At 51.9% G+C, this 15,602-nt stretch overlaps 1 protein-coding gene across 4 annotated transcripts in view; it reads left to right on the top strand.

The window, feature by feature from the left end:
* The window catches only part of NFASC (neurofascin), a 173,181-nt gene that overhangs the window by 145,246 nt on the left and 12,333 nt on the right, over positions 1 to 15,602 (top strand). For 3 of the 4 annotated variants that reach the window (XM_039881796.1, XM_039881795.1, XM_039881798.1), the window contains 3 exons: positions 3,622 to 3,831; positions 7,051 to 7,167; positions 8,400 to 8,552. The exons of the other annotated variant lie outside the window; for it this stretch is intronic. In XM_039881796.1, coding sequence (XP_039737730.1) covers positions 3,622 to 3,831; positions 7,051 to 7,167; positions 8,400 to 8,552 — 480 coding nt within the window. The remainder of the gene's footprint in view (positions 1 to 3,621; positions 3,832 to 7,050; positions 7,168 to 8,399; positions 8,553 to 15,602) is intronic. 4 annotated transcript variants of the gene reach the window in all.

Raw genomic sequence — 15,602 nt, 5'->3', positions numbered from 1 at the left:
CTTCCCGTCTAGAGGAGACCCAGGCTCCTCACGGCATGCAGAATGAGCGCAGAGGCTCTGCCTGTCCGTCCAGTGTTGCCTGGGCTCCAGCTCCTGCGGGACGTGGTGGTAGAGGCGCACTGCGGTTTGTAACGAGATGTGCTGAGAGCATCAGCTGTTCTCAGCTTTAAATGCATGAGAACCTTCTGCAAAACCTGCAGGCGATGGAGCCCAGGTTCCACATTTTTGACGTCCTGCCCACTGCTTCCTTCCCCCTCACTCTCCCCAAACCTGGGCATTTTTCCCCAAAACTGATCTGTTTGTATGTCACCCAGTGAAGATAATTCCTGTCGTGCACCCGTCACTGCTGTCTCTTGGGACTGCTGCCCATCTGTCCTGGCCATCTGTGATTTGGCCAGGGCAGTCCATATGCCATGTGAGCATTCTTGGACTGAACCTTCCACCTGGAAATGTCTGGAAACTGCTGTCCTCATCTCTGACTCAGCTCAGATCTGTAAATGTTTGGTAGGCAGCTCTATGGCAGGTGCTAGAGTCATATGAATGAGATTCGTGTCACCACTTCTCAATTTCATCTACATGGTGTTCCCGAAAGTCTGGTGAAAAACCTCAGGCTGTGGCCGGGTACCCTCCGGTGTGCATTGGGCCACCCGTTAAGTAGTCAGGTTCCTGTGCTTCCAGCTCTGGGCCTCCCCTGGACCCCACTTCCTCGCAGTCGCTAGGCTGATGGTCTCCACCGAGCACTGACCACGGTGGTTCTCCGGCCTTTCAGTTCCTGCTGTGGCTGGAGGAAATATCCTAGCAACGCATCTGTCCACATTGGGGGGCCACTTCTGGGTCGTATTCCCCTTCTGTCCTCTACCCCAAATCCACCCCAGGTCATGATATCACCTGAGCCCCTTTCGACCTGAGCACCGGACACTTTCCCCATCCTGCCTGTATGTACCTCTAAGACCCACCGGACTCTCTGTCCCTTCCCTCAGAGCCCCTCCTTCTGGCCTCTGCCCTCCCTGTCTCTTAACTGCATCCAGCCATGAGACAAGAGACACAGCTAATGAGTGGTCAGAGACAATGGCGATTTGCCAGCTGTGACCTCAGCCAGCTAAGGTTGCATCCCCTAAGGAGCCTCCAGTAATGCCTGGGAAGCAAGCAATTCCTTTTAGCCCCTTCCTGGTCCCCTCTCACTAATACCCTAAGACTGTTCCAGTCATGCTCAGCAGAAGGGACCATCAGAGGGAGGGGACAAGACAGTGTGGAAGCATCTTCAAGATGTTTGTCATTCTTATCTCTGACCAGCAGGCCAAGGGAGGACTCGCTCTAACTAACCCAGCCTCTCTCAGCATCTCTGTTTCTAAGGCTGCTCGCTGGGGCACACAGGGACGCGTGTGTGAGCCTGGCTATGTGAGTGCGAGCGTGTGTGTCTCTGCTTGTAGGAGGACTGAGGGGCACGTAAGAGTGTGGGGACAGCTTTGGGGAGTATTGACATCGACACAGGGGGCTTGGGAAATGTAACACCACTGTGCATGTGGGAAGCCCAGGTCTCTGTGCTACACAGAGCAGGATGAGAGTTTGCTAGTTTTTCTGAAGACAACTTTTAAATAATCATAGAAACAGGAGGTTCCGTGAGCATTACATTTGCCAGAAATTATTAGAAAATACACTCTTGGTAAGGAACCAAATTAGAGCAGTTCTGGCCTAGCTGGGCAAAACGGCCTCTCGAGGTTCCTGCCAGCAGCACAGAGCAGTTAGTCGTGTGTCTATGGCCCGTGTGTGTCCACGGCCAAAGGAGCAGCCAGGGACCCTGCCAGGAAGAGAACTGCCCTTCGCCAGTGGCTCTCTCAGGCTTTTCCGGTGTGTGTGTGTCTGCCTTGGCGGGTGGGGGAGATGGATGCCCTTATGCTGAGCTTTTACAGCACTGAAGCTCCCAGGCCTGGGACCACCTTGGACTAAACACGCCCTTGAATAATGACTATGAGAAAGAGACTGTCCCCAGCCCACCCCCACCCTCCTAATTTATGTGAGCTGACTGGAGCTTGGGGAATACTGGGCTGTCTACTTTGACCTTGCCCCCCAGGAATCTTCGGAATGTGCGGGGCAGGGCCAACCGCCCAATGTGACTTCTGTGGTCCACCCCCTTAGGCCCCACAACACCTCTGATCTTACAAACAGGGAAGCAAGAGGGATCCCAGGAACAGCCCCTCCTCTGTGAGGGACTCTATAAGATTGGAGGCCCAAAGAATGAAAGCGCTTTTGTTGATCAGGCTGTTATTGAGAAGGCTCAGGATCTCTTCATTCTCCTCTGAGAAAAGCTCTCTGGCAGTTTTCCCTGTGGCTCCCTCCCTGCCCTGGCCGCCTTCTGAGGGGTGGGATATTATTTTCCTGAATTTCTGGAGATTTGAGATAGGGTGGGATGTCGCTGTTCCTTAGGAGTTAGTGTTACCTACTTATGACTTAACATCCCTGCCTACTGCCCCATTAGCATCGACCTCAGCAAGTACACCATGATCAGATCACGGGAGACAGAGCGCAGGGAGGAGAGGTAGCTCTGTCTCTCTGATTTGCCCCGTCATTCTTCTATACCCTCAAGCTTTAGCAGCATTACAACCAAAGAGTAATAGGGCAGCCCTCTGTGAGCTTCCGTGAGGGCTTATGGAAACACCGTCGCAAACATGGACTTGGCCCAAGGGCTGACCTATGTGGAAAACTAGCTTTGGATGGAAGAGGGTGTGAGCGTTAGCACAGATTTGAACTCCCCCAAAGATTTATGCAAAAAGGAAGCCTAGCATCTATCTCACTTGTGTCCTGGGATTTCTGCACCTACTGTGCGCTGGGAAGATGGTGCTACAAGCACAGGCCACACTATGATCCCATTGGTGCCCCTTCGCCCATTCTAATGTGGAGGGAAAGGTCTCGGGGCTCCTGGACTCCAAATGTCCTAGAAAGGGAGTTACTGCAATCCAGGGTGGACCTCACTGCGCAGAGAAGAAGGGAGGAAAGGCAGGGGAGTGAACAAGGAGACCTGAGAGATGGAGAGGGCCGGCAGGGGAGGTGGAGAGGCAAAATGTCTGGTTCCCCGGATTGGGGATTGTTCTCTCTCTGTCCTTGGGTTTGGGTGGCGTTAGAACTCAAGCAGGCATAGCAAAGCGTTGTTTGGGGGTGAATGGTTGGCAATGGCAGGCTTCCCAGTGTTCCTATAGGACGGGACACAGTTGCCTGCCCACCTCCAAGGCCGGGCTCCAGGGCTGGACCCAAGTGGTACTGCTTGGCTTGTGTCTGGGTGGCATTTGGCATGGGACCCCATGCTGTCGTCCCTGGGGTCTGAGAGGTTTGGTACGTGTCCCTTCCCATTCTCATCCTCGCCCTTGGCTGGGTGCATGCTGGATGCTTTGAGCCGCACAGACCATGAGAAGAAAATGAAACACACACAGGGCTTCATTCTCTTCCTGTCCCATGGTTGTGTCCTTTCACCATGATCTGCCTGACCCCGTCCATCGTGCTTGGGGAGGCTGCTGATTACTAGGCTCCGTCTTGTCACCAGGCTGCCTGTCTTGCACGCGGGGCCATGTGTCCAGGCTGGGGACAGCCAAACCAACCAGACTCGGCTGTTTTACATTTCCCTCTCAGCTCCTCCCACATTGCCCCCAACTACAGTGGGTGCGACGGGCACTGTGAGCAGTACTGATGTTACTGCCACTGCTGCCACCACCGAAGCCACAACAGTCCCCATCATCCCAACTGTCGTACCTACCACCATCGCCACAACTACTACAACCACTGCCGCCACCACCACCACGGAGAGGCCTCCCACCTCCGGGACTAAGACACACGAATCCGGTACTGCCCGCTGTCCATCTCCCCGCCCTTCCACCCGCAGGCTTCCCCAGGCAGGAGGGGGGTCTGCGTGCTGGCGACCAACGCCTCCCTTTGTCTCTGCTCTGGATTCTCAGTCTGGTGAGACTAGGAGCACAGTACCCCCTCCCCCACTCCGCGGATGGTTCTCTGCTCCATCCTCCCTGTTCTAGCCTCAGGTCCCCGTGCTCTAACCAAGGGCCATGCTCCTCCCGCGTGGTAGGGCTTCCTCCAACAAAATGCCGAACAGTCAGCTCAGGGCAGAGCACTCTGGAAAGGAGAGAGTGTGGGAAAGAAAAGACGCCTGACATTGGACAACCCTCCTGAGAAGTCTCCCTGCCCCAGCCATGTCACATCCAGCCCTGGTAAGAATTGATCCCAGGGCTGGCCCGAGCCTGGATTTGCGCTGTCCCTACATCATGCAGCCAGGCCAGGGAGCTCTGTTCTTCCTGCATGAAGAGACCCCTCAGGAATCCAGCAATACTTCTAAGAACTAAGCGTTAGACACTTTTATTACCACGGAGGGGAGGGCGCCTAACTTGCAAAGCCACAAGCCAGCCGTAAAATAAGCGTGATGCTGCCTGAGGGCTGGCAGTTGGCACCCAGGACCCTCCTCCAGCGGCTGTGGAATTGTCAGCCCCTCTGTTTCCTGGTCAAATCCTTTCTCCTTCTGAGACCTCCCTGTTTCCCACTCCATCCTCTTCTCTCAGCACCTGAATGAGGATGGAGGCCTAATCCACCAGCAGCTTCTTTAAGTCAATCACATGGAGTGATGTGAGCTCTACGGGGAGACAAATGATACGTAGCTGACATGCGCCTCAGACCTTGAAAACACTGATTTGCTTTAAAGGTGCAATAGCTAGAATTTAAATAACATGCACAGTAAGACAAAGTTGGCCAAGGAGAAACCTGCTAGGCTATTAGAAGCTGCCACAGGGTTTGGTGATGGATAGTCTTTGGGACCCCACAGTCAGGCATCTTTTGCATTAAAGTGAGGCTTCGTGTCCTACCTGAATGATCTGAGTTCACAGAAGAGATGCACAAAGAATGGAGAAGGGGAGTGGATCTCACTCCCTAGCAGTTACTTGTCCTCTGCAAGGACTGGCCTTGGTGCCACATGGGTCTAGCCCCATGGACTCCCTCTCGCAAGTCCTGACTGCGGGAACACTGTGGAGGGCCTGGCCATGCCCCTGACCTTATCATTAGAGCTTGGGGACACCCCTCAAACATCCTGACTGCCTTTAATGCAGCAGAATGGCTCTAATGTCCAGGATTTATTGAATGAGTTTTCATCTTTATCATGTTTTTTATCTTAGGATAAAATGTTTTCTAAGTTTACTTTTTCCAGAGTAAAATAGGACTTTTCAGATTTCAAGGGATTTTCCCTAATTCCCACCTTCTAGGACTCGGCACAATCCGTGCTCCGTCTCACTGACCCTTTTTGCTGTATAGTCGTCGGTAGCTCTCCTTGGTCCTTCTCTTTGAACTTTTCAGTTCTTCAGTGGTCGTCATCTTGTTCTCTCTATGGCAATGCCGTCCTTAGCTCTCACCTTTAAATCGTTTAGGTTTCCCATCATTTGACCTTTTCTAACAGAGCCCAAATCTCATTGACCTTTCAGACAGTGAGATTTGGGTCAATATTGTATTGGTGGCCAAACTGTCTAAACTCAAATTCTCAGGCTATTTCCAAAGGCCAGAGCAGAGGAGGAAACTCACCTCTCCTAATCATGACTAATTCATTCCCACTAGCAAGAGCCACGGGTGTCCCCAGAACTGGGATTGAGGTGGCCCAAAGCAGCCAATACAATGGAAACATTGGGCAGATAAGTAAAGAAGCCTACCTTCTGCCCCGTTCCGCCCCCCGCCTCCCCCGTGGAGAAGGCCCTGTGGTGCCATCAGTGGAATCTCTTTCTTGATCTCTCACCTAACATGAGCTATACTCACCTGAGGCAACTGACAACTGACAGGATTGTAGTAAAGAAGGCACTTTTTTGAAGTTATGATCAGATCTTTTGTCATTTCTCAGCCTGCAGACTCAGTCACTGTCAAATAGATAATGAATAAATGTATCACCAATGTACTCTATTCATTTATTTTTGACAAGTGAGTTGGTGATAGTGCTCCCTTGCATGCTAATAAAATATACAGGAGCCACACTTGTAAAGTCTTTGAAATACAAGGCCTCACGCTAGTACTCCACTATTAAGGCTTTGCTGGGAAATAGGGTAATCAGACTACTGGGACTCTTGAAAAATGATTACTTTTGAAGATTAGCACCATTCCCTTGTCCACAGGCTATGATTTCAGACAGAACAATGGCTTTGATAAAGTAGCTCCCAGCTCGTAGGAACTAGATAATTAATGTCTTCTGCGTTGCATGGAGATCAAGCCTCAAAGACTGTGGTGCTGAGAAGCCAACAGAACAAGATGATTCTGGTGTCTGGACCACTCAGGGGTGGGTGTCGAGAAAGAGTTATCTTCTCTTGGTCCCACTTAGCCCATGAGAGAGAGAGGAAGGGTTCGTGCTATCTCTACTTGGGACCCTGGAGTTCTAGGCCCTAAGTTCCCTTAGACAAGGGAACTTAGGCTATTTTCCACATAATCCAGGATTGTAGTGACCAAGGGTGACTCCAGGGGCTCCTCAGACCACAGTCACCTGTCTCGTTACTATCCTCTTCCTCCAGTTTCAGGAGCCCAGAAAGGCTTTCCCATGTTTGGTCCTGTCCTTCCTGCGAATCTCATCATGACTGTCAAGTGGCTTTGAAAGCTGTCCTCTCTCTTTCCTGTAGAACGTCTGTAGTTGAAGGGAACGAGGTGGGCTCTCCCCCCGTCTGCACGCGAGCCAACGGGGCTTTTTCCTGGCCCCTTTAACTGCATCGTCCGCATCCATGGCGGGGATCTAAAAAGGGACTGAGCCCAGGTTAGAGCCTCCAGTGCTATAGATCAGAACTCCCAACCCACCTACGTGGATGCACAGACAGTTAACAGCCCTCCCTCGCGTACGAGTCCTCCCAGCTGCGAATGTTTGTACCTGGATGGCGACCTCTGGCCTGGCCACCAAGGCTGCAGCTTGGAGCTCTGTCGCCCTGGCACAGCCAACTCCGACTCTACCCTTTCCTGGCCTCCTACATGTGTCCGTCTATCTGTCTTCTCCAGAGCCGCCTCCCTCCTCACCACTAACTCCTCTTCTAACCCATCCACCAGCCCCCGATGAGCAGTCCATATGGAACGTCACAGTGCTCCCCAACAGTAAATGGGCCAACATCACCTGGAAGCACAATTTCGGGCCCGGAACTGACTTTGTGGTTGAGTACATTGACAGTAAGCATTGCTGTGCGGGGTGGTGGCAGCGGCCGTGGCGGCGGCAGCTGCAGCGGGCTGCGTAGATGCCATTAAAGAGATCCTGTGAACTCCCCCAGGCCCAGGGAGGCCTTTTAGCCCAGCTTAATTATGACTTAATGAAATCGATATGTGCTCAGATGGCAGTGAGGTGGGAGGAGCAGGCCCAAGGAGAAGGAAGGGGCTTCTGCAGCCATTAGTGAGGTCTAGGGTTGTATGTGCTGGGGAGGGTCTGGGTAATGGGGCCCTCCATCTACTTCCTGTCCAAGATGGGTCCAAATAGGCCCCGAACGAACCAAAATTCGCCTCTGCATGGATCTCCTTAACTCAGAATCCATGTTTTCTGATGTCGCCAGTAGACAGGTGGGGCCAGTTCAGACTTGGGGTAGAACTGTGCTTTCCTCACAGAGGGACACCAGTGGCCACAGTCAGAGACACAGACCACAGAGAACTGGTGGCTTCAACTGAGCTGTTCACATTTTGCTGGATCTTGAGATCACAGATAACAGATCTGTTAGCCTGTGAAGTGTAGCCAGATTATCTGCCTTGTCTGAGTGAAGGCTCCTGCTTCTGCGGGGTCAGGCCCACCCTGTCGGCCTCTGGCACGTACTGTAAGCAAGTAAGCCAACTAACCCGACTGGGCCGGCCACCCGAATATCTCGGAGGAGAGAACAAAGACAACCCTTAGTTCTCTGTTGTCAGAGGGGAATCACATCCACGGAATCCAGAATCTTTTTGCAGCTTCCTGCTGTCACCAATCACCCTACACCCCAGACACACAGGCACTCACGTCTGATGTGTGGATTTTCCACATGGCCAGAGATGGGAAGTAGGGTCCTGTCTCACTTCCGTTACCATGAGAGATGCTAACTGGCCCTCTGACCCTCTTCAGGATAATAGAGCATTGGCTGACACCCGGAAAGCGTAAGGCAGGAGATCATGACATGTTTAGCTCTCAGGCAGTGGTGAGGAGAGAAGACTCCGGAAAGGGAGCGGCGTCCTCAGCCGAAGGGCCGTGATGCAGGAGGGTCAGCGCCGCGTGGCAGGGCCGGCGGTGGAGCGGCCTGGTGACCTGCTCTGTGCACTGGCCTGGCCCCGCAGTCCCCAGGCCCCTTCCCCCATGCTTCAACCTTGGACAGGTGGCAGGAGCCTGAACGCTGCCTCTCCAGCTCCTCATGCCTGGCCCCAGGCTGACCGAGGTTTCTGTTCCCCAGGCAACCATACGAAAAAAACTGTCCCTGTTAAGGCCCAGGCCCAGCCTGTACAGCTGACAGACCTCTATCCCGGGATGACATACACGTTGCGAGTTTATTCCCGGGACAACGAGGGCGTCAGCAGCACCATCATCACCTTTATGACCAGCGCAGGTGAGAGGGGACCTGGCCCGGCCACCCCCACAAGCATGGGGCACTTCATTCTCATCCTCAGCTTCCTGCTTGTCTCTTCTCAGAAAGAAGACCCCTCCCCACCCATGCCCCACCTTGCATGGCGCGTCTCAGCTCTTACACTTTGCGGCTCCCGGGGAGACGAGGAGCCAGAAGTGCATGCGCAGTGGAGAGGAAACCATACTTCTGACCCTGCGGGGACAAGTGGGGGAATCAGAGGGAAACAGGGTTATAGAACGAGGACCAGAAGACCGCCAGGCCCCGCCCCTCCCCAAACTCAAGATAGAAGGGCTTGGTCTCTGCGGGTGGGTCTGGGGGCCGCTGGAGTTGCGATGAGCCTGCCCCGTGAGCACTGGGCCTGGCTTCCTGCCTGTAGGATGAGGGAATAGGAACATCCAAGGGCCTTGACCCAGAAATCTTCCCGAAACCAAACCAAGAATCAGCACGTATGTCACTGCCTTGGCGTTGTCATCTGTTGTTTAAATATTGCGAGTTGTTTGGGATTTGTTTTAATTTTTGTCCTAAGTTTATCGTGGCTTAAAAGTCATTGACATTTTTTTTTCTTGCTGGGAGAGGGGAAGAAGCTCTTGTATTGGAATAGTTCTGGCTCAAAAGGGGCTTCAGCTGTGGATGGAGAGGCACCTTGTTGCAAATGAGCAGGCCAACTAAGGCTCAGTAAAGGGTGCAACATTCAGAAATCTCTGCTAGACAGGGTGGCTGGCAATCTGCAGACACAGGGCACTTGTCTCTTTCTGAATATCTTTGAAAGCAGACAGGCAGGTGGTATGCTAAGCCCTGGGGTTAAGGGTGAGAGTGGGGGAAGAGAGTGCGAGAGAACAGGACCAGTGCCTGCCCCCCAGGGATGTCTTAATCAGATGCGGGTTGGTAGACACAAGGATAGAGATAATAAAAACCACAAGGATTTACAGGAACTTCTGAACATTGACTTAAATATTACTCTTCCTGCGCCTAGCCTGGTAAAGCCAATCCCGGTCACTTGCATCTTGAGCATACTGCCCATCTGTATAAATGTGTCGCTGTACCCCTTCTAGCCTGGTCCCTCCTGATCAGAGCATCTTGTCCTCCTCTCTGTGTCTCCGCCTATCCTGCATATGTCCGTGCCATTGACACTCAGGGAGTCTGAGAGCCCAGCTGCCTGCTTGAAGCGAGCCAGGCCAACTCAGGCAGGATGTCTGTGAGTGGCCAGGCTGTCCTGGGAGCCAGGCAAGGGAACTGGACAGTTGACCAAGTAGAGCAGGTGGCTGGACTCTGCCTGACCCAGTCGGGGTCCCAAGCTGTTGTTCACCAGTGCATACGTACTTTGCTGTTGCTTCATTACAAACTTGAGTCCAGCGCAGAGGCAGGAAGCAAAGATGAGATAGAGGAATGATGCAGAAGCCAGCACCACCGGCTTCAGAGTGAGACTTCTCCCGGTGCTAAGGCCTGGGGCTGTGGGTGAGGGTTGGAGAGAAAGGGCCAGAGAGAAAAGGACCAGCGTCTGCCCTCAGGGATGTCCCAATCTGCTTTGTGATACTAAACACATAGGACAGAAAAAAACAATGAGGACTGATAATATACTTCTGAGCCCTGACTCAAATGTTCGTTTTTCTTTGTGCAGAGGCTGATGCTGATAGCTTGCTTTCATAGCTGTGAGGCACTTGGCACTTACAAGTTCTTCCGAATCCTCCCATTGCAAGCCGAAGTGGTCAGGTTTAGGACCCTAACTCCAAGCACATAATGCTCACTTAACCTCCCTGGCAGTCTGGAAATTACTATGTGCAAACCACATAGGGAAGAAAAAAAATACTGTCTCTTTCTGAAGTTCATGTGTGCATGTGAGTGTGTGTTCGGACGCTTCGAAAATACACAGTGTTTCCTATGGTTAGACTCCAGAGCCAAGTTCCCACTGTCCCTGTGTCTCTGTGTCTCATCTAAGCAAGAGTGTGTGAGCATCTCTGGACCTGACCACTGGTCATTCAGGCAGCCACAGGCTATCACTTTAGTCCCCAGACTCAAAAATGCTGCAGTGGTTTAGGAAGGAAGTGGAAGAAAACCACTAGGAAAGCTAACGGGCTCCCTGGTCCTCAGCAGAAAGATCCCATGTGGGAAGTAAATCACCTCCTTGAAGCTTGTGAAGCCAACGAGGCCCAAGGGGCTACAAAAACATAGCTCCAGACTCCAAAAGGCCCGTCAGCTCTTCCATCCTGAGTGGGTGGCATGGGGTGTGGCGGCGGCAATGGTGGATGCTGACAGTGGGCCAGCAAGACAGACAACCCACATCAGACCTCAGGAAGCGGAAAGGAAGGACATTAGGGAACTGAACTGTAGTCCGTCTCTTATTGCTGTGTTGGGAGAAACCCGGGATGGGTTGAGGTGAGAATAGAGAGGTGTAAATTGATGCTTCAGTGAGATCAGCCAAGCCAAACTGCATTTGAAGAAAGTTCATTCCTGTCATATTTGTTCATCTGTCCTTACTTCTGAAATATAATTCTCTTGCCGACCTTAAATGACTAGCCTCTCTTCCATAGCCAAATCAAATTCCTCCCAATTAGTTAAGAGTCATGGAACGGTCTCCCTTGAGAGTGACTTGCCCATTTCTGAGTGGGGTCGTAGGGTGTGGTGTGGAAGGCACACAAAATATGGCCTGCAGTCCAGAGTAAGAAGCATTGGGGCCTGTGTTTGCCAGGTTGAGTCCACCTTACCCCAGATCCCACTTTGTATTAGTTTTTTTTTTTTTTAAGTGAGATATTGACATATAACATTGGTTAGTTTTAGGTGTACAACATAATGATTTGATATATGTATATATTGCAAAATGATCACCACAGTAAGTTTAGTTAACATCCATCACCACATATAGTTACAAAATGCACTTGGTTTTGAACAGCCTTTCATGTCCAAACTTCACAGAAAATCCTTTGACCACTTTAGTAAGGACTGAAAGTAACATTTGCATTTTATATGTTGAAGTCAAGAATGAAAAGCTACATTTGCTTTCTAAATTGCCCATTTGGACTCTCTCCCTGGAATTGACTTTTCCTCCCAAGAGAAAGAGGGTCTCACAGAGACGCCGTCAGGGTGTATCAGAACGAGCGTCAGGAAGATGGTGGAGCAAACAGGCCTCTGCAGACATGCAAACCAGAGTCTCTGCAAGAGGTGGGAATCTCCATCCAAACGCAAGTGATTCCTTCATCCCAGTATCTAGGCATAGCTCACAGGCAATACCCCTGTGACCCGTAGCTGGGGTCAGAGAAGAAACTACTACGGTATTCCAGGTTAACCATGTCATATTAGGATTAAGTTGATCATTAATCAATAAGTAGTCACTGACTACTTGTTACGTGGCCAGCATCATGTGAAATACTAGGGGGCTCAAAGAATCCCCTGTTCTCAAGCCTTTCATAGTGTCATTAGAAATCAGGATCTGGGAAACAGCAATTAAATGTTGCATTGCCCGGAGTAAACAAGGGTGAAATTGGAGTTCAGAGATTGGTGTGAGCTGGAGGAACAGGAGATTCAGGAAAGAGGCCAGACCACGGAAAGGGAGAGCGAGAGGGGCGGCAGTGCAGGCGCCTTGGGCAGAGTGGGAAGGACGCAGGGAGGGGAGGACCTGCACACCTGGAAGGCCAGGCCGGATGGAAGTGTCCTAGGACCATTACAATCTAATGTGTCATCTTATTCTCTGGAGCTGAGAGGCAGGGAGTGAGGGGACCCCTCTGGAACGGAGCAGTGAGGTGAATATGAGAATTCTGGAAGGAGAAATAATAGCCCTTAGAGATGGCGAAGCCACTGGCAGAAGCAGGGAACAGGGAGGGGGCAGGAAGACACATGTTGAATTTCAAGCAGATGGACCATCTGAAGAGCTGTTTGGAGGAAGCGCTGGGCTTACCGTGTGGAACTGGCTGCAGGGACAATGAGAGATGAATAGAAGGATTGCCATTTGGAAAGACAGGACTGGAGGGCAGTGAAGGTAAGAGTCAAGGATGCAGAGGTAGGTTGGGGAAAGACCCACTTCACGATGGTAGATGAAGCATATAGAGGGGCTTGAAGTCAGCTTGTTGGGAGCGGAGAAAGGAGTTGGCATGAACTGGAGACAATGGAAGATCAAGGCGTTTGCCTGTAAGAGGACAGTGCATGAGCTAGGGCTGAAAGTCTGGCAGGTTCCTCAGGGGGGTTTAAGACACAGGAAGCGTCAACGTATTTTAACAGCAGAAGGGAAGAGAAAGCAAAGAAAAAGAATTTGAAAACACTAGTTTTCAGAGATCCTTTCAGGATTGAGCTGCCAAGGAAGTGAGGCCTGGGTCCCACAGCTGAGGGAGGAGTAACTTCAGAGCGGGGAGAGGAAGCCCGCCTGACCTGGGACCAGGGATCGTTGTAGAGGCTGTGAGGTTTCACTGCTTCACTGGTCTCCAGAGCGGGGTAGGTGGGGTCAACGCTGATGAGGGCGGAGAGGGAGTAATGTGGGAGGAACAGTTCGGAAGGACAGTAAGAGATGAGCACAAGGATTGCCAGGAGGCAGTGAGGCCCAGCTGAAGTATACAGTGAATGTGCGATGGGCCTGGGTCTGCGTCTTCCTCCAGCAGTGCTCATGGCAAGAGCAGAAAAATGCAGTAATTGCCTAGGAAACCCACAGCTGGGAATTGAGTCGATGCTGGAATGAGTGACCCAAAAGGGAGGACAGTGCAGAGTGTAAGGTTAGCAGAGGCCCCATCAGACCGAGAGGGTGAGTGGACTGAACTCAGGGAAGAAAGTGGAGCAGATGTGAGCCGCGTGCCTCCTATGCGTAAGGCTCTGTCCCAGCACTGAGGAGAGAACGTGAACCTGACAGTCACTCCTTCAAGGAGCTTATTTTCTGGGCGGAAGGACCCAGAGTGGTCAAGAGCACAGACTCTGGCCAGGTCACATCTCTACCGCTTCATAGCTCTGTGACCTTGAGTAAATCACTTAACCTCAGTGGCTCCGTTTCCTCATCTATAAAATAAGGATGATAATAACCCACTTTATGGGGTTGTCGTAACAGCTAAATTAGAGTATATGTGGGGAAGTACTCAGAGCAGAGCCTGGCCTCTGGGAAGCACTTATAAGTGTAAACCGTTAGTAGTGGCAATACATTAGTCTCCCCTTATGCACGGTCAACCACAATCCAAAAATGTTAAATTTCCCCAACCATCGATATCATCTACTCCTGACAACCAGCCATCGCCATCATGGCTCAGGGATCCAGGATCACCCAAAGCAGATGATCCTCCTTTTGATGTGTCATCAGACAGTCAGTAGAGCCTAACACTAAGTCTCAACGCTACACCATTCACCTCACTTCCTCTCATCACACAGGCCCCATCATCTCACCTTGTCACAAGAAAGGTGAGTGCAGTACAGTAAGATGTTTTGAGAGAAGCAGAGACCACATTCACATAACTTTTATTATAGTATATTATTGTATTGTTCTTTTTTATTGTTACTCTCTTATGCATAATGTGTAAATTAAACTTTAGTATCTATATAGAGTTCAGGATTATCAATGGATTCAGGCATCCACTGGGGGGTGTTAGAATGTACCCCCCCGGACTACTATATGTCCATTAAATGGTTACAAGTGCTGTGCAAAAGGTAAGTTAGACCCCCTCAGAGAGTGGCCGTGTCGGGGAGGGGGCCTTCGCTTCCGCTGGGAAGGTCCAGGAAGGCCTTCCTGAGAAGATGACATTTGCTGAGACAGCCATCTGAAGAAAGAGCAGCGGATGCAAAGGCCCTGAGGCAGGAATGAGAGTGGCCAGTGTAGCCGGATTATAAAGAGGGGTAGGAGATAGGACTAGCGAGGTGGCCAGGGCCAGCTCTAATGGGACTTGATGGGTTAGGATAAGGAATGTAGGCTTTTCCCAATAGTAATGACATGCATTAGAGGTTAAAGCAGAAAGTGATTTGACCTTATCTGGGGTTTGGGGAAGATGCCCCTGACACTGTGTGGGCATGGCCTGCAGGAACAGGAGTGGAAGCAGGGATGGACTTTCCCCGACAGCATTCATAGATCAGGGTGATTGCAGCCATGTTCTGTGGAACTCAGCTGCTTTTCACCCCGGGCAGCCAGGGCTTGGCGCACTTGTTCATCAGTGTTCACCATGTATTGAGACCCTCTTGGTGCCATGTTCTTGGCTGGAGGGTTGTAAAGACAGTTTCTCTGCCCAAGAGGAGCAAAGAGTGGGAATGGGTCCAGATACCTGCTGCACAAACTAGCACATGATGAAGACGCCGAAGCACAGTAAAGGCCCTGGGGGCCACCCCTCTGTTGCCCTGAAGGAGGCCGGGTGCCTGGGGCTCCTCGGGCTCTCAGCTCTGGCTGCAGTCTGGCTCCCGCAGAGACTGCTCAGCCCGCTCAGCTGGCTCCAATTACTCTGTGTCTGTTCCGGTCCTCTGATCCTTCCTCTCCTCCAGGTCTTGGTTTTCAGGGCGGGCTGCATTCTCAGGAGGTGTTGCTTTCGCTCTCTAGTCCCTAGAAAGGAGAGGGCGAGTGGGTCCTACCCAGCCCACACCCCTTCCCAAGCCCTAACCCCAGCCATTGTGTCATCTAGGGCACCGTCAGATGATGCCTGAGCACCTGTCCTCTAGGCCAATCTACAGGCCCCACGAATCACACAGTGGTCTAGCCACGTGGAGACAGGTCTCCACACATTCCGGGCAGGGACAGAGAGGGACTCACTGTCGGAGGGAGGGAGGGGCAAGTCGGCTTGTCACAGCCACTGGGTGGCAAGCGGGGGGCGAGGGGGTGTGGCGGGGGTGGTCTTCTGCACGTGGATGAGGTCCGAATTGTCATGGGGTGTGCTGAAGGCATGGCTCCGGCCCCAACGTGGCCGCCAGCCATCTGGGCTTGTCTTTATGTCAGAGCGCACAGTCCAGCTGGGGAGTCATGAGGAATCAAGGGCATCCTGGAACTGTACTCTGCCCAGACGTAGTCCCGGGAAGCCTGGTGGCTTCGGGCCATGATGGTGGGCAAAGGCGATACTCAGGGTCCATGCTGGCCCTCGAAGGTGTTCTTCT

This window comes from Pteropus medius, unplaced genomic scaffold, assembly GCF_902729225.1.
Source record: "Pteropus medius unplaced genomic scaffold, Ma_sr-lr_union100, whole genome shotgun sequence".
NCBI lineage: Eukaryota > Metazoa > Chordata > Mammalia > Chiroptera > Pteropodidae > Pteropus > Pteropus medius.
Note: the sequence above shows the minus strand (reverse complement) of the source record. Positions and strands in the feature narration are given on the sequence as shown.